At 53.8% G+C, this 27,678-nt stretch overlaps 2 protein-coding genes across 9 annotated transcripts in view; one reads left to right on the top strand and one right to left on the bottom strand.

Moving 5' to 3' along the window:
- LOC121073478 (testican-2-like) overlaps positions 1-20,283 on the bottom strand; it is a 32,182-nt gene extending 11,899 nt beyond the window's left edge. For 4 of the 5 annotated variants that reach the window (XM_040564379.1, XM_040564383.1, XM_040564385.1 and 1 more), the window contains exons 1-9: positions 20,169-20,283; positions 19,080-19,217; positions 17,871-17,970; positions 17,146-17,243; positions 15,549-15,727; positions 9,646-9,782; positions 7,283-7,402; positions 3,821-3,945; positions 2,035-2,114 (exon numbers count right to left, since the gene is read on the bottom strand). In XM_040564379.1, the coding sequence (XP_040420313.1) occupies positions 2,035-2,114; positions 3,821-3,945; positions 7,283-7,402; positions 9,646-9,782; positions 15,549-15,727; positions 17,146-17,243; positions 17,871-17,970; positions 19,080-19,217; positions 20,169-20,223 (1,032 nt within the window). In that variant the 5' untranslated portion in view covers positions 20,224-20,283. The remainder of the gene's footprint in view (positions 1-2,034; positions 2,115-3,820; positions 3,946-7,282; positions 7,403-9,645; positions 9,783-15,548; positions 15,728-17,145; positions 17,244-17,870; positions 17,971-19,079; positions 19,218-20,168) is intronic. The other variant, XM_040564381.1, reaches the window with a different exon arrangement.
- On the top strand, positions 19,934-27,411 carry ANAPC16 (anaphase promoting complex subunit 16). Of its 4 annotated transcripts, XM_040564393.1 has the most exons (5): positions 20,365-21,555; positions 21,653-21,810; positions 24,038-24,112; positions 26,805-26,886; positions 27,263-27,411. In XM_040564393.1, the coding sequence occupies exons 1-4, from the start codon at positions 21,257-21,259 to the stop codon at positions 26,852-26,854; spliced, it is 582 nt and encodes a 193-aa protein (XP_040420327.1). In that variant the 5' UTR covers positions 20,365-21,256; the 3' UTR covers positions 26,855-26,886; positions 27,263-27,411. The 4 variants fall into 4 exon arrangements, with proteins under 4 accessions (XP_040420329.1, XP_040420327.1, XP_040420328.1 ...); XM_040564395.1 differs by lacking the exons at positions 20,365-21,555; positions 26,805-26,886; positions 27,263-27,411 and adding exons at positions 19,934-20,059; positions 25,926-26,298; XM_040564394.1 differs by lacking the exon at positions 26,805-26,886 and having other exon boundaries at positions 20,369-21,555.
- Positions 27,412-27,678: the final 267 nt, after the last annotated feature.

Here is a 27,678-nt window from a genome sequence, read left to right on the forward strand (position 1 = left end):
CCCGCACAGCCAGTTATTAGCACAAATAGGAGTGGATGTTTAACTCCGCGGCACGGGTAGAACAAAGGATTATTAAATAAAATTCCGATTAGGGCTGCTGAAAGCAAAATACCAGCTGGAGCCTGGGGTAACGCAGGCACGCTATCAGCAAACATGTGCTGCCGGTGCATCTGCACACGCACACACAGCAGCCGGCCGCTTAGATCCTGTGGCAGGAGCTAACGAAGCCGCTCTGCGGGAGGGCGACCTCCCCGACCGGAGGATAAATGCTGTGGGTACGAGGGGGCTGGGAGGGAGCCGGTGCATCCCTGCAAGGTCATGCTCGAACGCTTCGGCGGCTGGGCTCCGCTGGTAAGCAGCCTGGAGCTATTTATGACTCACGTAATTAATTAATGCCAATGGGCGTCCTGCTGCAGGCACGTGGGAGGCCGAGGGGAAACACGAAGCGAGCAGGTTAGGTAGGAGACGCGGTGGAGGTGGGGGAGAAGGATGACACTCCTCGCAGCAAGACACGCTCTGAAGCGATTACCAGCCGTCCAAACAGCCAGCAGCTCCTTTGGCTACCCCGGTACAGAATCAATTAGGAGTTTTCAGAATGCCTCGGCTCCTGTTTCAGAAACGTAAGGGACAGCCATCCGAGGAGAGGCAGCTGCATTTCTCCGCTGCTAAGCGCCACGCACCGCGGGACCACGGAGCCCCCAACCCGCAGCGCGATCCACAAGCGGCGTGGCCAGCAGAGGGAGCATCGTTAATGCCTTCCAAGCCGTAAAGGTTTTTGGACGAGGAGCATTAAGGACGGGGGACGGCTGGGTTTTACGTCCCCCTCGAGTCCGAGGACAAATTTAACACGCACCAGGGAAAGGACAGGAGGGACAAAGCGAAATGCGGACACGCACCTCGAAAGCTGAGTCCCTGTGGGTGCTTGGGGCTTCCAACGTGTGCCACCTTCCCTTTCTGGAGCCAGTTTTGGGGCACTAGGTGCTAACCAAACCTCACAGGTCACATTAAAACACAGGGACCGCGTCCGTGGCTTCCCTGCTTCAGCGCGCAGTGCTGCAGTCTCGCCCCGGGCGCGCAGCATGATGCTGAGTCATGACACTGCGCTCGCACAGACAATGAGAGCTTAACCCAGTTCTGTCCCTCTGCTTGTCCTCTGCGCAGGGGAAATCAATCAGCCCCACTCCCTGCCTTCACGTCCCCGTCCAGCGCCTCCTGCATTACGCAGGAGAACTGCAAGCACAAATAAAACAGACCTTTTCTGTCCCCTGATGCCCCAAAGTCCTCCCGAGCTGTCCATCCCCCATCCAGCCTCTCCGATGTTGCTGCCAGTTTGTGGCCAGGACACCTAGTGGTCCCCAAATTTCATGCCTTGTCCCGTCTCCCTCTTATCACAGCCGCCTGCAACAAATCCCCTCACCCAACAGAGATTCAGATTTGCCTGCAAGCCAGTGCTGCTTTCCATTTTTGCTTCTCTGGGCTTGCCTTTTCTCTCTGGATACTTGCAGGGGCCAAGCACCGCGGCATCAGCCTGACGCTGCCATCTGGAAGAGCAGCAGAGGCTGCCTGCAGGCTCAGCCCAGGCTGCGGCGTGCCCCTCTCCAAGCAAATCAATAGCAGAGATTAAAAAAAAAAAAAAAAAAAAAGAGTATGCGAAATGGCAGCCGGTTTTAGCAGCATAAATACGAGCGAGTAGAACAAGAGCAACTAAGTGCTCCTTTCTGGTGGGCTGCAAATCGACACGAGCCCGAGTCTCCAGGGTAAAACACGAGCGGAGTAAACGACAACACAAACACCCACTTAGCATTCGTGCTACACACTCCTGATCTGAGCCTCACCAGCTTTGAGAACGCTTCTGTTAAATGCTGTAATGCTCCCAATTATGAGTGATCTAGATTGCTTATTTTCTAAACAGATCAACCCCCCCGGGAGATCCCATAAGCCTAAGACAAAAGCAGCCTCAAAGAGGTGTTTCAGCCTCTTTTGGCTGGACAATATCCACAGCTGGCTCCATTTCCCTCCTTGTTTCATACTGACCTTGAGGATATTTCGGCCATTAAACGACTCCCGTTCCTTGAAGGATGATTTACCAGCCGTGGTGTAGTTGCGCTCTTCAGCTGTGAAGGGAAAAGCCACCACCAGAATGAGCCTCAGATGGGAGAACTGTGTGTGCTGTACTTCACCCCCCACTCTTCTCCTCCCCAAAGTCAGCTGCCAGCTAATAAGCCCTCCTTGCCCGGTTCTTCGTGGAAAACACTTTGATTTTAAGGAGAACAGGGCTGAATAAGGCAGGAATTGGTGCCTCTGTCAGGAACACCTGCGTTACCTGGAGGAAAACCCTAAATCTCAGCTACTGCAGGGTGATTCTGTAGGGCTGGTGGCTGAACCCAGCAGCACCCACACACACCTCTGCCTCCAGCTCTGGGAGCACCCCGGGGCACCACGTAGGTGTGGGGCGCACGCTCCTGCGGGGTGGGCAGGCAGCTGCACACAGAGACATCAGGAGCAGCAATCTGGGCCTGCCAAATGCCAGCGTCTTAGATCCGTCTCCCCAGAGGATGCCCGGATTTTTATATAATCCCCGAGTACATGATCTGTTCTTTGTGAAGGACCTCTGCCTCCCTCTGCGAATATATTCAATATTTCTTTTTCATCTCCAGCATTAAGGCTGAAGTCCCACTCACACCTAATACGCTATTCAAATCCCGGGCTGAATATAAAGCAACTTGTGTGGCTGCCTGGGAGCGCTCTCCCCGCTGTGTCTGCATGCCTCGCACGCCTCGCGGGGTTGCTCAGCATATAGACTAGCCGCTACTTACTGCCCCTGTGCCTCCCGCAGCAGAAAGCAGCATCAGCACTTTGGGCATAGGTTCTCACTGGTTTTCGGGGCTCAAATAATCTGTCTTTTTAGGGTTTCTACTGGCAGAGCACGCTTATCTGACCTCGGCAGCAGCCAGCCCCAAAGTCTGCGCAGAAGGCTGTAACACAAACTCCCCGCTCTTATCGCTGTCCATGCAGAGACTCCGAGGCAGTAACTGGAGAACGCTCGACGCTGCACGAAGCTCAGCATGCCAGAGAAAGCTGGGAAAAGCTCTCCTGCAACGCTGTTAAGGCTAGCGAGCTGCCCAGCAGTGCCGGAGCATGTGCGTGTCTGCACATGAGAACAGGGCTGTAGCAGGCTGCCCCTCCCCGAAGGCAGTGCTGCTGAATAAAGCGCTGCGATACGAGCCGTGCTGCAGGCTGCTCGAGCAGACAACCTTTTGGCAGAGACGCCAGACGCTCGCTACTCAGCAGCAGCTCGTATTCAGCCTCGTCTGAATCTGATTTAATGAGAAAGACACGGGAATCAGGTTCCTAAACGGGCAGGCGATCTTTAACTTGACCAAAAAGAAGCACGTTTTCATCTTGTTTAAGGGTCAGCAGAGCACATCAAGTTGTTACTGAATTTCAGCTTAATGCTGGGGCACAGAGAGCCCGAGACCTCACAAGGTACTTAAACGCATTCCTTTCTGGTCCAGAGCTTGTGAGCGCTACTGGGCAGTAGCGATCTGGAAGCTAAGACAAAGAATCTTTGAAAAGATCCAGAAAGCACTCAAAGCATGCCTGCCTTCTCCAGCTGACTGTTTTTTCATTTTGTCTCAAGTTTTATTTGGCAACACCCCCCCCAAAATCTCAGGTCTGAGATTAAGGGGGGAAAAAATCACAACATTCATAAACAATTAAAACATGAAAAGTGTAAAAGCCAACAGTTACTGACCAAAGCATTCCCTGTGCAGCAGCACTACGTGAAATGCATTTACCAGCAAAGAAGAAGGACACCCACCACCTGGATCTTTCCTGAAGAGCGTGTTCATGACCGTGGCGTGCAGTTTCACCCTATCCCACTCTTTAAGCATCAGGCCGGAGGCCACAAACCGCTCCACCAGTTGATCAGCGATCACCTGCAACCTGGGAAGGCAAAAAGAAAGAGAACAGAGCAACGTAAAGGAAGGAGAAACTCCTGCGTTGGCAGCTTTTTGCTTCTCTGCCAGTGTGAAACGAAGCCTCTGCATGCACTCAGGAAAAGGGAGCAGGGGGAGCTAACAGAGCCACCGGGACTCAATTCTCCTGCAGAAAGTCCTGGCTGTTTGTGACGTGATCGGAACGTGGAGGACACGTCTCCCTTGAACACAGCGGACTCTCCTTGCACACGCTGACACTGACGGAGCCCTGGGGCTGCTCGGGCCCCGGGGGAGCTCTCGGTGCAGGGACTGGGACCTGTGCAGAGCACCAGGCTGGAGCTCGGACCCTGTCTGCCCCAGATAGCCAAGCTCCACTTCTGGAAGAGCCCAGACCGTGGTGACAGAAGGTGCAAACCCAGACAAGGCACCCTGGTGAACGCTCCGACCTCCAAACTCCTGAGCAAGCAGAACCAGAGGACTTGCTGCCACTGGCTGGGCTTAGTGGGGAGGCAGAGCCCGGGGCTGCCGCCTCCTGCACGGCCCCTCGTGGGCTGCCAGCAGCCACGTGACAGTCCCTGGGCTCTCAAACGTCCGATTGCCATGGTTTTGTGCTGCTTTCTGGCTTTACATCACTGGTTTTTAAAATTAGCAATGACAAAGATTAAATGAATACCATTACGGACAATCCTAAAACAAATTAGCAGAGAATAGCTCAAGTGAAAATGGTGCTTTATTACATTATAGAGTTAATCAAGGAAATAAAACAAATTAGAATGAATTATAACGGAAATTATTTGCCATGTGGGAGGCATCAGAGCATGATCTCTCTCTCAGTCTGAGCCATTACATGTGCAGAAGGGCTTGCCAACCTCTAATGCTGTCTGCAGTTATGCAAACTAAGTCGGGCAAATCACATCTCCTGCTTTACAGCTTAAGCCGATCAGGATCACCCAAAGATCAGGAAGGAACTCCACCCCTCAGCCACGCCAGGAGCTACGCAGAGCTAGCAGGACACCTCGCGTGAGATAGGAAGGCACGCAGCTCTCACGGGCTGCAGCAGAGCCGGAGCCAGCACGGCAAACCCCGTGGCTGCCGCTCTCCCCCTGTATCGGCCCTGCAGCTGAGGAATTGCTTTCAGCCTGCTTTGCCCATTTCCCTGAGCAAAACCCAGCGGGTTTTAGCAGGCTAGAGGTGCGTGGAGCTGTTTGGCAGCGATCTGTCTAGCAGAGCAGAAAACAAAGCGGAGTTTTCTGAAGGGATTTCCGTTCATCCCTTCTCTTTTATCACCGTTTGTCCAACCCTGTGCTGCAGTCTCAGAGGAAGCAGAAGAAATGTTCAGTGCTCTCCATCAGCACAGAAGTATCTTCTTTTCCCTCTGCAAAGCTAAATGTTTGCTTCACTTGCTAACAGTTCGAGAACTATATTAGGAGAGAAGTGCCAAATCCTTCAGCTGTGAGAGATGAATTAATTCACAGGTGAGGGCAGGACCAGCCTGGGCTGGGGATAAAAAATTTACAATCACGTGGCTCTCTGTGAGCCCGTTCCTACGCATAAGCAAAAAAGGTGTTGCAGAACACAAGTCTGGCAGCCTCCAGATGCCTCCCAAAGCACAAGACCTGGGTTTGGCCAAAACCCCAGCTAACATCCTCCGTGAAGGAGGGAGGAGATGTTACCTCAGCAGCGAGCTGTTTCTCAGGGACTTCGTCACTTCCAGTTCCCAGGCAAGGTGGATTTGAAGATTTCATTTCTCCAAAATGGGAAAAGCAGCTCTGCCTCCCTATCAGCCTGCAACGTCAGTCCCTAACCATCCCAGCTGTCCCCAGATGTGGGCAGACATCCCTGCCTCGCTTTGGGCCCTACTTAGGCTCCGCAGGACTTCTCTCCAGTCACAGCCTTACTTTCAGAAGTGCAAGCAGACTCGCAAGCACAGCTCCTCAGAGATGGTCCAGAGCTTGGACACCCAGGAGAAAAGAGGTCCACAGCTCAGCTCTGACACTTCAAGTGCTTTCTACAACAAACTGACCGAAGGGTATTTGGGTTATCCAGCATCGGTCTCTGTCTCACCTTTCTGAGTGCTTCTTCCTCGTTTCTCCCTGTATTTCTCTTCTCTCTCCTGGCTGACGATTGTCCCGGTTCTCCACCCCCCGCCGCCTGTTTTATCTCACCTCTTTCAGGGTAGGACAGACTTCAAAGCGGAAGAGTTGAGAAGAGGAAAAGACCACTTCAATTCCTACTGCCTCCCAGCAGTTGTTACACTTTCATTTTCCCACCCGTTTTCTTATCCCACTTCCGATCTCTTACTTCAGCAGAGCCTCCAAAGGGTGGTTTTCCCCAGGGGGTCTTAAGCAGGGCCCCCCCCGCCCCCCCCGTCTTCTTTCCCTGGGGGAAAGGAGATGCCAGAACACGTCCCTCCTTCCCTGAGCAGGACCCTGCCGACAGCCTCCCTCCTCCCCTGCTAGCTCCTGCTGTCCTCTAGCAAGGGGGTCAGACACCAAAAGGGTAGCACTGCCAGAAAAAAAAAAGGCCCTATCTCCAAAAGAGAAGGATAAAGCTCTTTTGGCTACTCCTCTGCCCCCTTCCCCACCCACCTCACAAGCTCCTGATGCTTGTAACAAGCTTCCTTACATTTCCCCCAGCTGTTGAGAAAGCATTAAGAGAAAAGATGGTGCTGCTGCTGGTGATTCACTTGTCAAAAATGAGCTGGAGGAAGGTCGTCCAGTCACCACCACGCCTGGAAAGGAGCGTGGAGCCTTCTGCTAAAGGCACCAGCACGCACTGACACCAACCAGGCTTCAAGATTCCTCCCCAGCAGCTCAGAATACAGATATTTCACACCCGGTGTGTGTTTCAGGCTAGACAGAGATACAAAAAAACAACTCCGTAACCAAGTCACACTTTTCTAGGGACCTTCTGGTGTAACTGGGTTTGGAGAATAATTAAATGCTGCAGAATAAGTCAGGCTGCCCAGATTAACCCAGTTTGTGCGCTGGGAGCCAGGCAGCAGAGGCCAAGCTGTCCTGCCTTCTAAGTCACCTCAGAAGTATCTCCTCGGCTGTCTCCTCACCGCCTGTGCCACGCCACCATTATTCACTCCGACAGACTGCTACGGAAACAAATAACATCTCTCGGCCGCACCACCAGCGACCGACTTGAAGAGCAAACACATCACTGCCTGAACCGGTTTGGGACGCACGAATGACTTCATCTTCCTGACTGCTGGCCCCGGGGCTGCCAGCAGCACCCACCGAGTTCAGACAGGGCAGGGATCCTCGGGCAGACGGCTTCTGCTGCCCCGGCACTGCCCGCACGCTTAGGACTGGAAGCAAGGAGCGTGGGGGACTCACCTGTCCGAGCCGTCCTTCATGTGGACCTTTGCGTAGAGGACATCTGTCATGGCAGGGTCATCGTTCATGTACTCCACCCCGGCCACCTCCACTGCCAGGGGTCTGCCTCCGGTGATCTTGCTAGAATGGAAGAGGTCCCTTGTGTTAAAGAGCAAGACATCACACCTGCTTTGGAAATACAATGTGTAGTACTCCTCACACACACACTAAATATATATATATATATCTATATTTACTAAGGGAATGGGATAAATCACATTTATTGCTACTGTTAAACACAACTTTGAGGTTACGTGGGGCTTAAATGTCATACAGACCATATGGGGCAGTGAACTCCACTGCAGAGCTCTTTTCTTTCCTGTACATTTAATGTTGTTTGCACTGGGGTGGGGAAACAAACAAACAAACCAAACCAAAACAAAAAACACAGAAGAAGGCTGCCTAATTTCAAGAGCTCAAAAAGCTACAGCTGCTATTGTCTCGTCATCTCAAGAAACACCATAAAAACATTTGAATTCATACATTCACTGTTTTAGGCATATGGTAAGACAACTTGTCGGTATTCACAGGCCATCCCAAAGCAGAGATGTCTATTTACTTTTTACAAAACCCATCAGCATTCAAATGGCAGAACTCCTCATTCCAGAGAGGCTCCTGCCTTCCCTGAGAAGAGAGCGATCGTGACACAAAGCCTCCAGTTCGTTGATTTTCGCTGGCACAAGCACTCGGAGCAGAATGCAGCTCTAAGTACGTTTCAACATCCACTTACAAACGCTGGAAGTAAACAGAGCCGCTTTAAAATCATCTCCAGCAACTCTTGTGGGGAGGCGAAACCCAAAAAACGTGCACGATGTGATATGCACTCCCACACCTGCAAGCGCGCTGTGCAGCCGAGCTGCTTCCAAAAACACGCCGCCTCCTTGCCTCCGCCACCCGAGCACCGCGGGGAGGCAGGCGCCGCAGCGAGAGCTCCCTGCGAGCGAGTGCTGCTGCCTCGTTTACCGCCCAGGTCTCGCGGAGCATCCAGACAGGCAGGAGAAATAAACAAGAGTTAATAGCACGCACGTGACTTTGCTCTAACCTTGCTCTCTTCCATTCAGCCCGCCCAAGAGACCAGCAATGAGGTTCTCTGTAAAACCCCCCAGGTGGGACACGGGAGTGTGATTTCCTTCTCCAGTTTGTTTTCTGGGAGGAGAGCAGCACGCGTGCGGTCGTGCACGTGAGACTACAAGCACCTGAGGCCACATACCCTAAAAAGGGACAAAAAGGGCACATCTACCTTCACACGGCATGGCTTGCGTTTACAGAAGTAAACAAACGCTAATGAAGGTTTGTGTGGGTGGAAGGGAGCCTAAATTAATTTTAAGCATATATTTATTTGGCTGTGTCCGGGCAAATAACCTGTTCAAGTGGCGATTCCCCCTCCGCCAAAGGAAGCGGAGGGTAACAATTTTCTGTCTCGGTTCTGCCCACCTACGCGGAGGGTGCCAGTTTAAGTACTGCAGGCAGCCCCTGCCCTTGGAAACGTGCTTGCAGTTCTGTTCAACAGTTGAAAAAACAGAGCCTGCACTTTAGGGGAGGAGGTAAGGATCTTGGCTGTGCGTTGATTCCCATAGGTATCAGCAGGCACAGCGTGGCTAATTCTTCTAAGGTAGAAAAGAAAGGAAAAAAATTCAGGAATCAGCGCTCTCTGTGCAAAGGCTTTGCAAAAATAAATAAATAAGCCAATCCCTTAGGTCATCTCCGATTTCTAAGCCGTGCAGAGATAAGGTAATTACAGTGTCCTTCAGCCACGTTTCCAGTTGGAGCCACATCTGCAGCTCGGTGTTAACAGGCAGTGAGAAAGCCCCGGTGCTGGAGCAGCGCAGAGCATTTCAGCCCGATTACTCACACGGCTCCTGCTGGCTTCCCTGCACACAAGAAATGCATGTCAAGGACACCTCGGCATCTGCTCTGAGGCAGGAGGGAAGCGGCGTGCCGGAGCCCGCTGCAGACAACACGCCGAGGTGAAGGAGCTCGCCCCTCCCTCTGCAGCAGGCAGGGGACAGCAGCGAGGATCTGCTCACACAAAATAATAATGGGGACTGAGGGGAGAAGAAGGAGGGACTGGAGCGGGTCTGCAGGGAAGGCTGAGGGTTTGGGCTGAGCCACGAGTTATGCTCTTGGTTGTTACGCTCTTTGGTTGTTGCACGCTTGGTGATTCCTGCCGCTCCTGCTCAAAACGTTCAGCTTTTTTGTAAATTTCTGCAGTTTAGATAGGCTCACTGTCGGGCTGCTCTCCTCCTCGCTGCTCCTCGTTAAAGACAGCTTGCTTCTTTCCCCCCACGCACGCCCTAGGTGTGACAGCCCTCTGCCTCACTTACTCCACAAAGTCCTCCTTGCAGCGCTGCAGCAGGTCACAGGCCTTCCGGATCTCCTGTTCGTTCAGCAGCACCAGCGTCCCCAGAGTCAGGTGAAGCTTGGCAGGGTTCTGGAACAGGCTGCTGCTCACCCCGTGATCCTACAAATCAACCAGATACAGAACCTCACCCCATCTCAGACACGCACCTCTGCCGGGGGGATAAACACGACAGGGAACGAGCACCAAGCCACCAGCACCGAGCCTTCCACCTCCGCGTCGCTGCTCGAGCTGGTGGCGACTCGGAGCTGAGACCAGGCTGGATTGCTCAGGCTCTGTGCGCGAGGCACAGCCCAGCACTGCTCGTGTGCTCTGCCTGGAACCTGAATCGGGGCTCGTTAGGGCAGGCTCCAGCCCAGGGGGACTTCCACGGCCGTCAGAGCGGCCGCTGCCACCAGCAACGGACTCAACGCAAGTCAGCGCAGACACAGAACTGGAGTGAAATGGGGTTTTGTGCAGTACAGTTGGAGCCAGCCGCGGTGACGAGCTCTAAGTGGTCTCTAAATCCTGCCTAAACACAGGCCGCACCCCGCTCCACCAGCGCAGCTCATACCAGCCCTGATATAATTACATTTTTCTTGTTCCCGTGTGCCCTATAGTTTGCCGAGATGAATTAAGTTTAAATTCCCTTTAAAAAAAGAGCTACGTGTTGTTGCTGGGGAAGAACTGTTCCCAGGTGGAGCAGTGCTTACACTCAGCCTTCAGAAACACACTCTTTTGTTCTAGGATATTTATAAAAATACCTCGAGGATGGTTAACACGCCCATATTACAACAATTATTTCCACTTAGCGGCCATTTCCCATCAGCACATTAAATAACCTCCACTTTTAACTCCAGAAGAAGCCTGCACCACTTACCCTGCCACTGAAGCATTTCTCTGAAAAACAAAACAAAAAAAAAGTCCACTGACTGAGAACGACAGCTCTGAAGTTCCTACCTGTGCTTCAGAGTTTGAAATAAAACCTTTCTGGCATTTAAAGACTGCAGCACCTCAGCCCCTCAGAGCTCAATGCCTCACACCTCAGCGTTTTTTCAGGCGAAGCTTGGTGCTCCCCAGCCCACAGAGAGCGTGTGCCTGCCTGCCCCTGCTCCTGATCGTCTTCTTGCTGACTGAGCCCCTAAATCCTGGCGTGGGCTGCAGACCTCAGCACCACGCAGCAGCCTGCAGCAGACTCCTGACGTTAGGCACGTCAAAGAACAGGAAAGGGGGATGCCTCCATCTCACTCCTCCTCACCTCTCGGAGCCTTTTTCTTTCCTTTAATTCCTGCTGCTGCTAACGTGCAGGACACGATTCCTCTCCATCCGTCTTTTTTTAATGGTACCCGTAGCCAGAGGATATTTGGCCCACCACGAAACAACGGCTTGGGGAACAGAAACTGGGAGAAAGTTTGATTTACCCGTGCCGCAGACAACCAGCCGGTATCCCTCCCGCAGCGCACGCAGACGACCAGGACTGTACAGTAACAAAACAAGAAAGTCGCGCGCAGGTCAGAAAGCAAAAACCTTGCCCTTGTTTTCTGGGACAGGGAATGCCAGCCTGTACCGCAAACATCAAGCTGCCCCAAAAGCAGCCTTCACCCCTCGGCTTCCAAGCACCTGAGTGTGGGCTGACAGCTGACAAAGCGCTGAGAGCAGCGCAGAGCAAACAGGCCACGACCCAGATAATCTTCCTGGCTTACTCCCCGGTATTTCAGACAGCTCCTCAGAGCCCTGCTGACACCCCTACTCTTCCGCGGGCCGGCAGATCCCACTTCTCCCACGCACGAAATGGGTGCTGCGTCAGAGGCAGCTCTCCCTGGTGCAGGCGGCGTTTCTGCAGGCGTCTCAGCAGTGTCGTGGTTGGGTTTGCTGCTCGTGGAGATGCAAAAAAAAGCTTGAAGTCATTTATTCTAATCCCACATTATGAGACACAATTCAGTCAGTGCCGTGACGATCCACACAATCCAGTCTGGGGCCTTAGGGACATCTTCCAGCAATCCCTCCCAAGGTAAGGTAACCAGAAGAGCAGAGGTGAGACATCGGAGGGGGGCACAGGGATCCCAGCACCTCAGCCACGCTCTCTGAGTTGTTCTTGGTGCCAAACTCCTCTTGCACCAGCTCCTTCCCCTGCGCCGTGGAAGGTGGGCATCACGCACGGCACAAGTGGCAGCGAGGAGCGGAGGTGGGCCTCCAGCCCTAATGAAAGCCCCGGTTCCCAGCCCCAGAGCTGGGAAGCTGAGCAGCAGGGAATCCCCCGCATTTGACAGGGGAATCTGAAAGCTGTGTATTTGCAGGAACTTGCCGGCAGGTACAAACACATCAAACAGATCCTATTGTCTCTCCAAAATTCGCTGCTCGAACCCCTGTTCCCTAAGGATGCACGATGTCATCGTCGCAGAAAAACAACCCACTTCCACCCATTTAGGCTTAAAACAATCCCCCCACATACTCTTTCCTCAGATCTCCCTCCCACTTCTACCTTTGCTCTCCTCGTCTAGCTGGAACATGGAAAGGGTTTTATTTGGAGTCTTCACCTCTTTGCAAATCCCAAGCACATTGTTCCGGCAAATCCCCGGCACTACAGCAGGGAAAGCACCGACCGAAACACGGCCTTCTGTGTGACAAGGCAAAGGATCAAGCAGCTTAGCTCTTCCCCCCGGCTGCATCCTTTCGACTGTCTTAAGAGCTTCCAATATTTGCAGACAGCTTTCTCATTTTTTTTTCCTTAATAGCATGATAGCGCCTGCCAGCAATATGCCCTCTCCCACCCCGATCCCCAAACAAAAGAGTGAGCCAGAAAAACAGCTTCCCCTCAGAACCGACCGAAGGGCTGCAGGCTGAGAAACCCCTCCCATTTTCTGTCCCTTCCTCTGTGAGATCCAGTATCTCGTTAGCAAGGTTGGATATTTACAGGTTGCCACGGATTGCCACGCTCCCATTTCTCTTCCATTCTACATCTGCACAAGGTTAAGACTGCAAACCCTGTGTCTGCACAGCTCTGAAAGACCCAGCCGTGGTTTTTCATGGCAATGTGACTGCATGACCAAAGCCTCTTCCCTTTTCCACCTGCATATTCAGACGAACGCCTCAGTTCTCCTCACTCCAACACCTACATGACTGTGCTAGCAGATCTCCAAGGTCACCCACACATCCGGACCTCCCACATCAGCAGTGGCCCCGTCCAGGCGAGCCTCCCCTTATATTTATTCTAAAGAAGCCTCAAAGGAGTCTGCCCTCAGCTCTGCTTCGCCGTCTCACCGCCCTGACGATTGAGTAGCATGACCGACACCTGAAGAGTTCCGCGCCTCAGCACAAGGCTCGCCTTACAACAGGTCTCGTGGACAAAATAGAAAATAAAGTTAGGAAGCATATACCCACCAACACAACCCTAAGCTGTAAAATATAAATGAATGGTTGTCATAGGAACTGCTTCGGAGAGGGAAGAGAAAGTGGCTCACAAATGCTCAACAGCCAGAAAAAATCCTCACACACACCTGGGCTTTTCCCCTCCTTACTGTTATTGGAGAGCTCCGTTCAAAGACTGGAGGCTGCCTAATTCTGCAACGTTTTACACCAGCAAATTGCGAGAAGAAGAGAAGCTCACTGCTATCACCGAAACCTACTCAGATTTCTCTAAGTATCCGGAGAAATCCCGTCGCTTTGGACAAACCTACAAGCTCTTCTTGCTCCGCGAGGCACAGTTCTGAATTGCTGTTTCTCATTACTGACGCGCTTTCCAGCAGACCCTGCTGTGAGATAAAGTGGCATTAAAGTGGCATTACCGGCTGCAGGGTGATGGGGAGGCGTGCGGGGCTGCAATGACTCCTTCAGCTAACACCAGGAGAAGGAAGGGGAGGAAAATAAAGCGTCGTGTATTCCTAGGCTAGGCGAACCTGGCACGAGAGCCAGAAGGTCTGGCAAGAGGAGGCAAATGGACATGTCAGCACTGCTCTGCCCAAACCTGGGTTTCTGCAGCAGTTTGGGGCACGGGGGCACCCGGAGGTCTGCAGATGTTAGCAGGCAGCTCCTTCTGGATGCAGCTGACGGCGCTGGGGAAAGCACCGAGACAAATTTATGGGAACGTTTCCGAGTGGATGGCAGACAGCGGCGTGATGCAAAGCGATCCTGAAAAGTGAGCAGGAGACAAACAACACGACGGGGACGGATCGGGAGGGGGCCGGAGAACAAGTCAGATCACCAGGGGCTGGGCCAACAGAGGGCTGCGGAGACGTGTACAAAGCAGCGGGCACGAAAAACGAGTGCTCTGCAAGGAGAGGGGCGAGGCCAGGTGAGGCCAGCGTGGGGCAGGAATAAAGACATGGGACGAGGACGTGGAGGAGGGCAAAGACGAATAAAAGAGGCTCCTTCTTGGAGACGTTACACTGAAAGGATTCGCCTGACATGGAGACAGCCTGGAAGCCTGGAGTGAGCAAGAGAGATGGTTTTGCTGTCCGCAGGGAGGGACAAGAGATCCCCAGGGCCTGCTGGCAGACAGCTGGAGGAGGAAGATCGGATAAGCAGGGTCCAGGATGGTCGGGGGGGATCAAGCAGAAGGACTGCAACAGCCACAAGCCCCTTTAGAAGGGGTAAGGGGCAAGAGAAACACCAGGCTGAAAGCAGCAGTCTCAGCCCAGGACCAACGGCACGAACAGGCACTGCCAGAGCCCCACGCTGAACTTAGCAGCCCCCCAAAAAGCCCCCTCTCTCCCCACAGCTGTGGTGTCCCCCCACAAGCACTGGGACTGGCAGCCAACAGAGGGAGCCAGGCCACCACGGCCGCCAGCCGAGGTTTTTGCAGCCAGCTCCTGGGCTTACCGGCCAGAATCAGTTGTATTTAACATCCTGTGGAAACCTCGGTGACAGCCAGCTCCTACAGTGTCAGGGAAAGAGGCAGCTGGCGGAGAAGAAGGAGTTAAATCGGAGCTGCCAGGAAAGACAGGACTGCAAAGCCTGCTGTTAGAGATGAGACAATTGGCATGCAAGCGACCACCGTAACTTTGGCAAGACGTGCACCTTCCCCAGATATCAGGTAATTCACACGCAAGGCACGAAGACCCAGGACAGTGAAGCTCGTGAGCTATTTGCAAGATTGCTTTCCCCTTTGGAAGACACGAGCAGAAGTGGGGGACCTGGCGGTAAATCCATCAGCCCACAAAAGCCCGCTGCACACCCACAGCCTAACCTCCACCTGCCACGAAGGGGGTCTCATCCCCCTTGCCTGGCCGAAGCAGAAAACACAGCAGGGAGCGCGCTACTCTCACTTCTCTCTGCTCCTCCTTTCCCCACGCCTAACTACTGCCCGCTGCTCTCAGCGCAAGGTCTGCAGGTAGTAGGAGGGACTGGCAGCACGGGGTCTCATGGCCAGGAAGAGAGGAGATGAGACTTGCAGGGTGGCATGTGCTACCGAGTCGTTTCTCGCCAAGCTCCCGCAGTGACACCCGTCCTCGTTCGCTGCCAGTAACCACAAGGAAAAGTGAAACAGAAGCAGCAGCAAACGTGCGAATTCCTACCTCGTGTTGCAGTTACACAGAAACATATAAAATAGAGAAAGGTCCGCTACATCATTTGGAGGCTTTCTTATTAAAAACAAAATCCCCACAAGAAACAACCCTCTTCTGAACCTGAGAATATCGTCCCACCCAGGAAAATCTCTAAGGAGGACAAAATATTTTACCAACAGTTAACTAAGGAAGCCATTCCACATTCCAGATTTCACAACAAATTCACAGCAGACCCACCAACTTCAGCAAAAGGCCCGCTAAAAACACAGTGCTAGGAAAGGTAAATGAAGAGTGAGGCCTCCCAGGTAAATGCCAGAAAGCTGCTTCAAGAAATGAGACTGCTGAAGGGCTTTCGTTTGATTTCAGTTCCCACGCGGGTGCTAACCTTTGCGCATTTCTCCAGCACTTCCTCCTTGAACTGCAGGAACTTCTCCTGGACCGCGGGCTGGTTGAGAGCGAAGGAGAGGAAGTGCGTGAAGGGCTGCTTCTTGCGGAAGCTGTCCAGAAGAACGTCGATGCGCGTCCGGGCTGAGATGACGCCGCTGCGCTGCTGCCCCGTAATCACTGCAAGGGAACAAAGCAGGACCGGTCTGGCTGTCACGGAGCTGCAGGGAGACTGCTGACACCCACGCCCACGTAAAACAAACAGCAGTTAAACAGACAGGGATTTTGTGTTGGATTTACCCACGTGCTTTAAAGTATTGATATTGCAGAGGTAAGAATATTTCATCCCGGAGTCGCCAACGGAGAATTAGAAAAACCTGCACAACAGCACCTCTCTACTGTCATCCCAGGGCTCACCGAAGAAGTGACAGGAATTAAAACCCCCAGCCACGCACAGAGAAATCTTGCCAGACTCCCTGCTCGACTTAAAACGCCTCACACGGCTGTGCTTTCCTCTGCAAAGGCAGGATGACGCCATCAGAAGCACCCCTCTGCTCTCAAGAAAGCCAGCTCTGTGTGTCTAAAAGACAATAGCAAAGAATCACTCACTTCAGTGGCTCTTCAGATTTCTAGAGCATTATTTCAAGTTTCCAGAAAGGCAGGCTCTCACCCAAAGTGACAAAGGAAATCTATCAAAGATCAAGATGGCCTATATCGTTGGTGCACGCACTTCAAGGCCCCGAACGGAGAACATCTGAGCTCGAGAGGAACGAACTGCAAGGAGCAAGATTTTCTTGGCTTCCTATTATTACATGTTTTCAACATCTCTCAGCCCTCCTGAAAGTCCTTCACGGTTCTCAGGAAGAAGTCAAGGCCCACTTACTGAGAAGTGCTACCACATTCCGGCGCGGCGTGACAGCTGGATCCCCCGGCACCTAATCCTCAGAGCCCTGTCATAAATTGTAACCCTACACAGCACCAGTTATCCGTGGAGTGCGTGTAAGGGGCCCTCTGGATACCCGCTTTGGCAGAAATCCGCAGAGGCCAGCCCTGACAAGCAACGCCTCCTTTCTCGTTAAGTCACCGGGAGTGATGAGGAGGAACATACGGTACGGGAAAGCCTGCTCTCACTCTGAGGATCAACTGACAGCGCCAGAAAGGCAGCAACGTCATCAAAACACTCCTTGCATTAAAGGAAAGTCCGAAGTTCATTTTGTGCATAAATACGCAATGCAGCATTTTTTTTCTGGATGTATGTTACAGCTCCTTGTTAATGGGAATAGCAATAATTAAAAGAAAAAAAGAAAAAAAAAAACGCACGTTTGGGCCCCAGGTTCACGAGCTGGCCATTGAAGTCTAAGAATCGACTTCACTGAGAGCTAAAAAAGGATTTAGTTTTCCCCAAAAATCTTATACTACTTTATAGGGGTTTACAGACAGGGAAAAAACCTCAGAAGTGAGGTGATTTCCCCAGGGCCATGAGGTGGGTCAGCACCATGCCAGGTGCAGGAACCGAAGGAAAGCACCTCCTGTTCCCTGTCCCCCCTCAGATCGTGTCTGTGCAAGAGCCGATGAGAGAACACTGATTTTAGGCTCACCGATTTCCCCTTCGACGCCCGGCTTGGGAATGCTGATTGAGGTTCGAGTCTCTGTTTCTAGTCTCTTCTTGGTTTCTCCTTTCTTCCCGATTACGTACCTGGAGGCATAAAAGTGGAAGAGAGTCACTGGCCGGGCCTCTCCCCATCAGAGGTGCGCAGGCAGCAGATGCTGGCTTGCTTAAGTCAGTCTGTGGCAGCTCTTCCCAGCAAATCCTGCCACTGCACGTTTATCACCTGTGTTTTCCCTTTGTCCCCCACAGTAAAACTATTCAACCCATAAAACTGTCAAAACTAACTGGATAAAGCCTTGAACGCTCCAGGCTTCCCAGTGAACATCAGATTTGAGCCAACAGTCGATTCCAGGCACGTGCTTTCTCCCAAGGCTTTCACAAACTCCCCCTGCCAGGCTGCTCACCACGGTTCCTCCTCCCCTTCTTCCAGCCTCCCCGATGCTTTCATGTTCAAGGGAAGAGATGCTCAAAAACCCTCCTGCCAGCCAGAAAGCACCACCTGCTGTCTCTGTCACAGCAAACGCTCGGAGCCAAGCGCAGCACAACTGCACTAGAAAGGCATTGCCAATTCTCCCCTCCCAAGATCGGGACGGTCACAGAACAGAATACATTTCAGAGATCTGCCGCTTAGCCTGATCCCCCCCCAGATATCCCGTGCAGAAATGCTTCCCCAGCCAGAGGGGGCTCAAGGAAACCAGAAACACATAGGCTCACTTGTATAACGGGCTGGGGACCTCCACTCTGCACTGGAAACCTTTCTCAGTCTCTTCCACCACAAAGGCATCGCACGGTTCATCTGCACAGTCGCCGGGCCCTGCCAGAAAAGAACAGCAGACCTTGAACAACCGCTGTAAAGCCTGGCAGCGCTTTATGTAGGTCAACAGTCTCACAACCTTCTTCTCCCAAGGTTAAACGAACCCCCCTCCGTTGCAACTAAAGGCTTTTTAATTCATCTTACTACCAGCTGTGAGAAACAGAATGAGGGCTTCTGGATCTGGGAGGCGTAGGGAGGCAATAGTTACAGGCCAAGTTTTCTCCCCACTGCAGTCTGTGGGAGAAATGCCCTCATCCATGTTATGCTCTGCTCTCCTGGCAGGGTGGACACCATCAACCCGCTGAGACAGCGGAGCAGGAATTTATAGTCGCAGAAGAACAAAAATAAAAGGTGAGGAGAGCTTTGGTTCAAGGCTCCAGGTCCAGCATTTTGGTGCCTGTTATGACCAAACGTAATTTCCAGAAAGAAGCAGGGGTTTCTCTCTCCTTCCAAACGCACATAGGGATGGATCTGGGTTGCAAGCGGCTTATTACAGCTTTGTTCAATCCGCTGACAGGCAGAGTGGAAGGGGGAAATGGGACACAACAGCCACAACCTTCTCTACTCGAGAAATAACAGCTGGACTTTTCTGTGCCCACAACTCACGCAAAACTACAACAAGCACACAGGCAGAAAGATAGCGTAAAGCAAAGCAGGACAAGAAGAGTTCTGCCCCAAAATCGCTAACACCTTCCAAAATGTGCATTGGAAAAAGCCAACTTTTTTAGAGGCCAACACTGCCAGGACAGAGGAACTTTAGCAAACAGCCTCCAGTCCTGCTGTATCTGCGAAGAGTCCCACTACCAAAAAGAAACGCAATTCAGGAAAACAGATCTGGTTGAAACAGACCTAAGTTTGTTTGTTTGTATCCTTTACCGGAGGTCTTTCATAGCCAGCAAACGTGACCAACAGTCAGTAGTAGAGCCACCCAAACCCTAGGTAATCAGGTTTATATCTGCTCTTTGGTTAGCAAGATCATCAGGGGCCATCGCAAAGCATTTCTCTCCTTTTTTAACATCTCACTCCACCACAGAGGCAGGTCCTCGGGCACAGAGAGATATCTGAGGGGACACCAAGGCTGTGTCCAGATGCCACCAGGAGCCCCCCACCTGCGTAGAAGTCTTCGTCCTCCTCCTCCTGCTGGTGGACTTGCTCGTGAACGAGATTCTTCCTGTAGACTCGCCCGCCGATCCTTATCAGGGCGGGCCTCAGGATGTCCATCGCGCTGCTCCTCTGACAGCGGCACGCTGCAGAAATAGAGACAGCGTGTCTCCCACCCTCCTTTTCATACAGAAAAGCTGAGTTTCCGCTCTAGCTGCCCTGCTATGGCACAACAGGCACTCAGGTAGCTGCATGCTGAAGATATTTGGGCATTTAAGATGATTTAAGCCATGTGGCTGCAGCATCTCGCCGCATTGTCTCGTATGGTCTTTGCGCTGCTCAGAGCTTATGTGGTGCTTTTTTTTTCACGGAAATGGCAAAAATGAAAGCTCACTGTGAGGAAATATGGTGAGTTGGAGAGCTGTGTGTAAAATCCTGGCGATTATCCCCCCAAAACGTGGGGAGCTGCGTCCAGCTTTTTGTGTGGAAAACGTGGTACGGTGTGGAAGCGGCAGGGTGAGCTGCAGAGCCGGGTGGCGTGTGTCAGATGTCACATCTATGCACTAAAATCGCTACATGGGAAAAATTTGTTTTTTAGTGTTTTCACCAGAAATTTCTGCTGGAAGCCAACAGATCGCCCTTGCCAGGTTTGTGCCCGCGTTGGCAGCACCTGTGGGGGGACAAACGACGGGGGGCTGCTCCCTGGGGACACACTGCCCCCGGGCCGGGTCTATGCCGAGCAGGGCCGCGGTGCTGGGCAATTTAACACTTTTTTTTCCCTAAAAACCCCAAAATCCCGCTACGCTCGCTCCACGGGGGGGGGCGCCCTGGGGCCCGCCCCGCGCGGGCTCCGTTGCCATGGTTACCGCGCCCCCCCCCCCTCCGAACCGACCGGAAGTGGGCGGAGCCCGCCGCCCGCCCGCCGCCCCAGCATGCACCGCGAGCGCGATCCCGCCCGCCGCTTGCGCCAAGCGGTGCGGGCGCCCAGGTGAGGCCCGGAGCGGGCCGCCGCGACCGGAGAGCGGCGAGAGGGGCGGGCGGGGACAGGGGAAAGCGCTCGGGGCAGCGGCGGGGCCGGCGCCTGGGGCCGCACTCACCGCCAAGCCGCTCGCTACGGAAGCCGGGGAGGGGCCCTGAAGGGGGTGCGCGCATGCGCGGTGGCGCGCCTGAGGCGGCCGCCGGGTGGGCGGGGTATGGGCAGGGGGCGGCGCTGCGCATGCGCGGTGCGGCGGTTGAGGCGGCTGCGGGGTGGGTGGGGTGTGGGCAGGGGGCGGGGCGGCGCATGCGCGGGGCGGCGCCGCCGTCCCCTCACAAAATGGCGGGCGCCTGAGGCGGCCGGGGCAGAAGCGGCTCATAAGGGTTTAAAATAAAAATCTGGGGTTGTCAGGTCTTTGTGATTTGAGGCATCCCGTACCGTTAAAGGTGTCGTTTGGCCAGGCGTGATCCTTCACGGCCCGGCCTGCCTGTTTCGGGGCGAGCCGCCGCGCCGCTCTGCCTCACGCGCAATAAAGGAAACAACCCTGAGCTTGCTGCGAACGAGTTCACGAGTTCTAATTCCGAAAAAAAATAAAAAAGCCGTTTTCTCCACCAACCTTGAGCGCTTTCCAAAGCTGTGTAGCTTAAAGAGTCTGCTGAAATGTATTAAACAGGTGGGAGAATATAAACGAATTAAATAGGATAATTGGGAAGTGTGTGTCAGTAGCAAGCGTTGCTGCTTATAAAAGCATAAAAGGTGCAACAAGTGGCATCTTTTGTGCTGTCAGGTACGTAACAAGTGCCAAATACTCCATTACTACAAACGTACAGACCTCTTAAAAGGCACAGAAAAGTATACGCAACCAGCGACTGCTCTTGCGTTGTACCGGCAGACGGATGCCTGCCTGCTGCAGTTTGGGGTCAAACACCCTATTTTTAGGAGCTAAAGCGCGTCTGATGCAACGCGCGGAGCGGTTGCTGCAGACGAGGCGCGGCGTTGCTCCACACAGGATGCCGTACGGGAACTGGCAGTCCTGCGAGCTTCCAGGTTTTACGAGGGAGGAGGACTTTTTCCGTGTTTATGCTCCTGGAAACAGGGCCAAATAAAAAAAAAAAAAAAATCATCTTTTTATGACCCCAGGAGTGGGGAAAGAGCCAAGCGGCTGAAGGCCAGCAAATTCAGGTCAGCGACCCGCGCCAGGTTATTTTTATGCCCTCCAGTCATCCCGTGAAATTCCCGGGTCCCCTGGCGGAGGGGTCAGCCCGCGGGCTGCCCAGCGTTTGGGGTGCCGCCGTCCTCCTCCCGCACCTCGAGGGCACGGAGCAGCGAAGCCCTTCTCTCCGTCTGCTTTCGGAGCTGGCCGTGGACTACGTGTGCGCTCCCTGGCTGCGTGCCCTGGGAAACTCCAGCGGCGGCGGGGCCGGGACGGATGTGCGCAGGCGGGGGCGTCCTCCCCGCGGCCGGCTTCCTGCTGCCCCGCACCCAAACACAGGGGGCAGGTGCCCTCGGTTGTACCATTAGCACTGGTGTCCTGGCCCAGAAATAAGGAACTTAGCCCCTGAGGCGCCCTTCCTAACTCTGCTCTGCTTCCTCCCCTCGCTGCAGGCTGGGCCGGGGTGAGATGGCCGCCTCCTCCTCCTCCTCCTCAGCCGGCGGGGTCAGCGGCAGCTCGGTGACGGGATCCGGCTTCAGCGTCTCGGACCTGGCGCCGCCGCGAAAAGCCCTCTTCACCTACCCCAAAGGAGCCGGGGAGATGCTGGAAGGTGATCGTGCTGCCTAGCTTCTGCCCCCCGCCTCCCCCCGAAGCCCCAGGGCCCGCTCAGACGCTGGCAAAAGCTGGGGGAGGAAGGAAGCGCCAGGGCCGGGGCAGGCTGGAGCGGCTTTTCCCATGGCCCTCCCTGCGGCCCCACCTCTGCCTCCCTCCCTGCAGCCACTTGCGAGGAAGTGACTTTTCTTGCTGTCACCTCGGTTTTAAATCTGTGGCAGCGCTTCAGACGAGGAAGCCATCCACCTGAAAGGGAATATGACAGCGTTAATTGCTCATTGTTAGCCGATCGTTTGATGTCGGGCAGGAATTGCTGTAAAGATAGCTGAGGCAGGAGTATTTTTCTTGGCAAACCGCGTTCTGGGCTTGGATTTGACGGGGCTAGCACAGAAGGCAGCTTGTGTCCCTGCAAGCCGGGAAACGCAAGGCTTGTTTTGGCACTCAAGCCGAGCTGAGACCTTGCTGCAGAGGTCTGCGCGAGTGGCACGAAGGGAAGATAAAGGCTGCGAGGGAGGCGTGCCTCCACAAGCACAGAGGCAAATCGGAACTAGACCTCTCTTCTGATGCTCTGAGGCTGAGCACGTTCCCCTCTGGGGCTCGCTCTGGTCGGTGCCTGGGTTTCAGGAGGCACGGACGTGACGTGACAGCGCGGGGCAGCTGGGAACCGAGCGCTGTGTCGTAACGACTGCTTTTATTACACATCGGAGCCCGTGTGCCGGTCTATTGAAGTAATTATGACTAAAGACTTGTTCATGGAACTTAATGAGCCCTCAAAACAAATTAAAATAATGAAGCACTCCGTGTTACCAAATAGGCAGGCAGCTGTTCTTCCTGAGAGCCACTTGGGGTGGGTGGCCAGGGGTCAGCTTCGGGTTAGGTTGTCCCAGCCCCGTGTCAGGGGTCTGTCAGTACCCTTAGCTTTGGGATCGCTTCTCTCCCTCGCTTTTACAGCACAGAGCAATTGTTTGATTCTGCTTTGACTGAGCCATTTGCCAGTAACACGGCAGTTGGTCTGTTCCGGGTGGCGGCACCAACTCAACGCTCTCCCTGTTACAGGAAACTTTAGCTTTTTGATTTCTGAGACAGAAGGTGATGGCACCCATTCTTTCTTCAGGCAGTTGCTAGCGGGGCAGCTGCGTACCACTTTCCTCCCCAAAAATCCCCACTAACCGACTGGTTTTTATCGTTGCTTCGACTGTCTCACCGGTTAAATGAACCCTTAGGTGCTGGGGTTCCTTTTGGACAGGCAAGCGGCAGAAGCCATGCGAGCGCTGGGCAGGCAATCAGCTGCGTGCTCCAGGCTGCTTTGTTTCTCAGGTAGCCGTGCGATCAGTTGCTGATTTAGCTTGCAAGACGCACGTTATTTGAAATCCCCTACGCGGGGTTATGGTCTAAGCCTGTGGGAGATCTGAAAGCATTACAAGGACGCAAAGTGTCTGAGCCCTGAGGGAGCCAGCGACTGTCGTAATACTAGCTGGCTGCTGCTCAGCTTACCTTCTATTTAAAAATGGCCTAAAATTACTCGACGGAGGGAATGTAACAGAATATTTGCGGATTTGCAGCCTTGCTGCGAGCAAAGCCCCCGTGCCAGCTTGACAGCACTCTACAAGTTCTTCAGGATAAAAAAAACCAACACAAAAACCACGGTGGCAGCGCACGATCCCGCACATACCCGAGGGAGGTGCTCGAGTCACCCAGCTCCGTGCGGTTTCCATCAGGCGCGGAGCGGCGTGCGTTGTTCACGGCTTTGTTCAAGCGCGGCGGTGTCAGCGCACTCGGTGCCTGGAAGGGTCAAGCTGCTGGCACCCGCGGGCTTCAGTTGTTGGCTTTTGGGCGTTATTTATAGAAGCGAAGGGAGAACTTTGAGCCTTTTTCCATGGCGCGTGGATGCGGCGGCTCTCGGAGCTGGGTGGACCAGACCTGCTGTCACCCGCGGCCCCGTGGCGGCGGTCGCTTCGCACCCCGTGTTCTGAAATGACCCGAGGTGACAGCTCCCGGGTAGCACAGCCACCCACCCGCCCCAGCTGAAGCTCTGGGCAGGATTTGAGCGCAGGGCCTGGAAACCAGAGCGCTGCTCGGCGCAGGAGAAAGTCTCGAAAGTAGACAAATGGGGAAACCCACACCTCAAACGTAAAAATAGAAGGAGGGCCGCAGCGCTTGGGTAAGGCTGCTCCGTCCTCAAACTCTGAGAAGAGATTAAACCACCTCCCTTCTTCTGTTTACAGATGGCTCGGAAAGATTCCTCTGCGAGTCTGTCTTCAGCTATCAGGTTGCATCTACATTAAAGCAAGTGAAACACGGTAAGCACCGAGCGCTGCGCGTTTTAGCTCTGCGCTGATCGGGGGAGGCGCGGGCGAGCGCGGTGAAAAGGCTGACATATTCTGGGGCGCTGACCACAAAAAAGCGGAGTGGCCTTTTAAGTTCTCGAATTAACGAGAGGAGTCCTCCTGCAAGCCCTATGCAAAGCGAGGGGAGCCCACACAGCCTGGGCGGGAGCAGGCTGCGCCTCTCGAACCTTGTTTTTCCATCGCTCCGCCGTGCAGCGCTGCCTTCGCAAGAGGCGAGGCCAGGAGGGGAGGCTGGGGGCAGGAAACGCCCACGACCTGCTGCTGGCCCGGCGCTGGCTGTCTCTTTGGCCCCGGGCACGTCACTTGACGCTGCCTTTGTTTCCCTGCTGAGCCCTCATGACACCGGCGGGGTCGAGCGAGGTTTCCAGAGGTGTTTGGGAGACAACACGGCGCTCCGCGCGAGTGTCTGGCGTGCGGTGGCAGGGCTCAATCCGCTCTGTCCCTCCCCGAGAGCGTTGCTTGAGCTTTTTTTCCCTCCTCGGATCTCTGCCCGCCGCCCAGGTGTCGGTAACCGAACGACGGGCTTGACTGCACGGCGGCTCTCGTTCTCAGGACGTCGGGCAGAGCTCAGCGCCGGAGCCCAGCTGTCTCTCGAGGGTCACATCCTCTTGGTCCCCACCTCTCGTCAGCTAGAATGGGCACTTCCACGTGTTGTCTCAGCCCGGCGAGGCTTCCTGTCCTCCGCCAGTAGGAAGTCTCAGGGTGTGCTTGCGAGGCCGTGATCCCGTGTTCCTGGCCTGAAGAGCACGGCCGAGCTGGAGAGCCATTGTTCCCGCAGCTCCCGCGGCTCTCACTGCCAGCGGGCAGGCACCGTAACGAGCAGCAGCTTCTGAAACTGGTTTGTGAAGCGCTGGTTGCCTCCCCGGAGGAAAGGCTCAAAATAAGATGGAGGTCGTCCTTCTGTTTGCTTGTTTGACAGCTCCCAAAGCAGCACGTCGCAGGAGGTGGAGTGTGAACAGCCCCCTTAGAAGCGCCCAGCCGCTGCGGGGCAGGAGGCACGAATCCCGCGCGTTTTGTGTTAGGCCTTTCGCTGGCAACTCGGCTCCTACTGGGACGTTTTTCCGAGAGGCTGCCGAGCTCTAAAACTTGCCGTGCAGCCAAGGAAGAAGGGCTATTCTCACCTCTGCACCGCCGCAGCTCATTTAATTGAGAATGGAGCCTGCGTGCCAAGCGCACAGCCGGTTTTAAATAAAGCTGAGAGGAACAAGTTGTCCTGGGGAACCCCGGGGAGGCAGCCTGCCTCTCCTGGGTGACGTTCGTGTCTTTAGCATGCTCTGGCTGCAGAGCGCTGCCGGTACAATCACCCAGGCCCTTCTCAAAGGCCCGTCATTAAAATGAGGAGTTCCTCACGCTGCACCCAGCCCTGCCCGGGGCTCTGCGCAGGCCAGGCCTTCCCTAAACCTCTCTCTTCTTTTGCCCCAGAAATATTTATGCTAAAGAAGTGAGCCCCACGCTGTTCTCACCTCCTTACTGGCCTCGCGGTTCCCCGGTACGACTTGGATTTTTATGGCAGAGGCAGGGACGGGTAAAATACAGCTTCACCATCAGCCGAAGCAGGAAAGCCTGTCCCTTTTGCTTTCTGGTGTGATCCGGGGAGGTCTTCTCGCCGTTAGCACGGGCTGTAGGAGTGGTTCTGCGTTCAGTCAGCTTTTGGTGGGGTTTATTCTACGCTCCGTTCCCCACCGACAGCTGGGAATTTACGTCTAATTGAAAGGCTTAATTGCAGTGTCGTTGCAAACCGCAGTTACCTTTGAACTTCTCGCAGATCAACAAGTTGCACGGATGGAAAAACTCGCCGGGCTGGTGGAGGAGCTGGAGGCAGACGAGTGGAGGTACAAGCCAATCGAGCAGCTGCTGGGATTCACTCCCTCCTCGGGCTGAGCGCGTCTGGACGGCTGCTGCCGGGGAGCAGGGGAAAGGCACTCGCTGGCCCGACTTCAAAACACACCACCGTTTATCGGGATGCTTACAGCTGCATCAGCAGGATTGGGCTTTTTGTTGTTCTTTTTTTTTTTTTTTTTTTTTTTTTTAATGTTGACAGTGGAGATCCCCCTTTGAGCTGCCGGTAAATTGAAATTACGGGACTCTGGAAGTCTTCCACGGTGGTACAGGCTGGCAGGGCTCAGTTTTTGCAGCTAGAAAAAGGGGATGAGTTTTAACGAAGTCGAAGAACAACCTTACTGCGACCAGAGAGGGGAAGACGTACAGCTTGGTGGCGGGGGAGGCAGCCCAGTAACTCAGTCCTGCGCTTCCCGGGGGCCTGCTGGAAGGGCCAGGTGACGGGCTGGCTGGGAAGCGAGCGTTCTTGCCGCTCGAGCCAGGCCTCTGCAGAGCAGCAGTACGGAGCCCTGCCAGAAACACTCTTCAGCCCCAGCCCTTCCTTTGGGGAATTGACAGGATGAGACCCGTCCTGGGTCAGCTGAGAAGGGGCAAGCGGTGACGCTTGCTGCAGCAGTACCTCAGGTGTTGCTGAGGCTGTTTTCTCTCCACTGCTCTCTCTGTTGTCCGCGCAGAGTGCTGCTGGGGCGTCGCTCTGTAGTGCGGAAGCTGTACCTTTAATACCCCGAAACCCTTTTCATTACATATTAGATTGCTCTGTGATAATAAAATAATTCTGTCTTTGAAATCATTTCTCTTTTCACAGCTTGGGGTGGTTCCGATGAAAGAAACTGTCAGCTGTTGAGTGTAGTTTAATGAAGTTCTGAGGCACCTTGGCTGTTGTAATGGTAAATTTAAATTCAATTAAAAATGTCCTGAGAGAAATCAAGGCACACTTGCTTTATGCTCAGAAGTGGATTAGGTTAAATCAGATTTTAATCCTGATTTAACTCCACGAGCAGAAAACCCTTATTTAAATCCATCTGTTTTAGTCATCTTGTTTTTCATTTGTACCTCAGTTCTGTTCTGAAGGAGAACTGGATTTCTATTTTCTGGCGTAACCATTTCAACATGTTCATTCTCCATTTATTAGCCAGCAGGGGGATAGGATCTGTACTGTACTTAAGCAATTGTACTATGTAATAATCCAGCTGCCTAATTCTTCCATTTTCATTATCTTACTTACCAGATGCTTTTTTTTTTTTTTTAACTCAACGATTTCTGCCCAGCCACATCTGGATTGAAACTGAGAGGCAATCGAATCTGTACACGTTTCAGCAGTTTCACCAGCAATCTGCGGTAACAAGAGCAAGGAGGAAAAGCATGCGGCCATGTTTTGCATTTGTTTCTGTTTATAAATTAGTCCTGGTGTCGGAGCCAACTTTTCATTGCTCAGAGAGAGGCACTGAGATTACAGGTAACAGAAAACCCTACAAAACGGTACAGGATGTGATGGAGAGCGCCACGGGGCCAGCCCCTGTCTGCCCGTGCAAGCAAAGGCCGTGCCCTCTTTGCCAGATTTCCTCCTCTTACTCAGCATGACCCTCATCCGAGGATCCATTTTGGGGACTGTGCTGCCCTGCCACGGCCCCAGCCTCCCGCTGCCGCACAAAAGCCAGCCCCGACCCGAAGGTGCAGCT

Source organism: Cygnus olor, chromosome 7 (assembly GCF_009769625.2).
Source record: "Cygnus olor isolate bCygOlo1 chromosome 7, bCygOlo1.pri.v2, whole genome shotgun sequence".
NCBI lineage: Eukaryota > Metazoa > Chordata > Aves > Anseriformes > Anatidae > Cygnus > Cygnus olor.

Excerpts from the sequence above, each read along its gene's own strand:
- ANAPC16 (XM_040564393.1), top strand. The coding sequence starts at position 21,257 with ATGCCCTCCAGTCATCCCGTGAAATTCCCGGGTCCCCTGGCGGAGGGG. Across the intron at positions 21,811-24,037 it reads AGCCGGGGAGATGCTGGAAG|ATGGCTCGGAAAGATTCCTC; the intron begins GTGATCGTGCTG and ends TTCTGTTTACAG. Across the intron at positions 24,113-26,804 it reads ATTAAAGCAAGTGAAACACG|CTTGGGGTGGTTCCGATGAA; the intron begins GTAAGCACCGAG and ends CTCTTTTCACAG.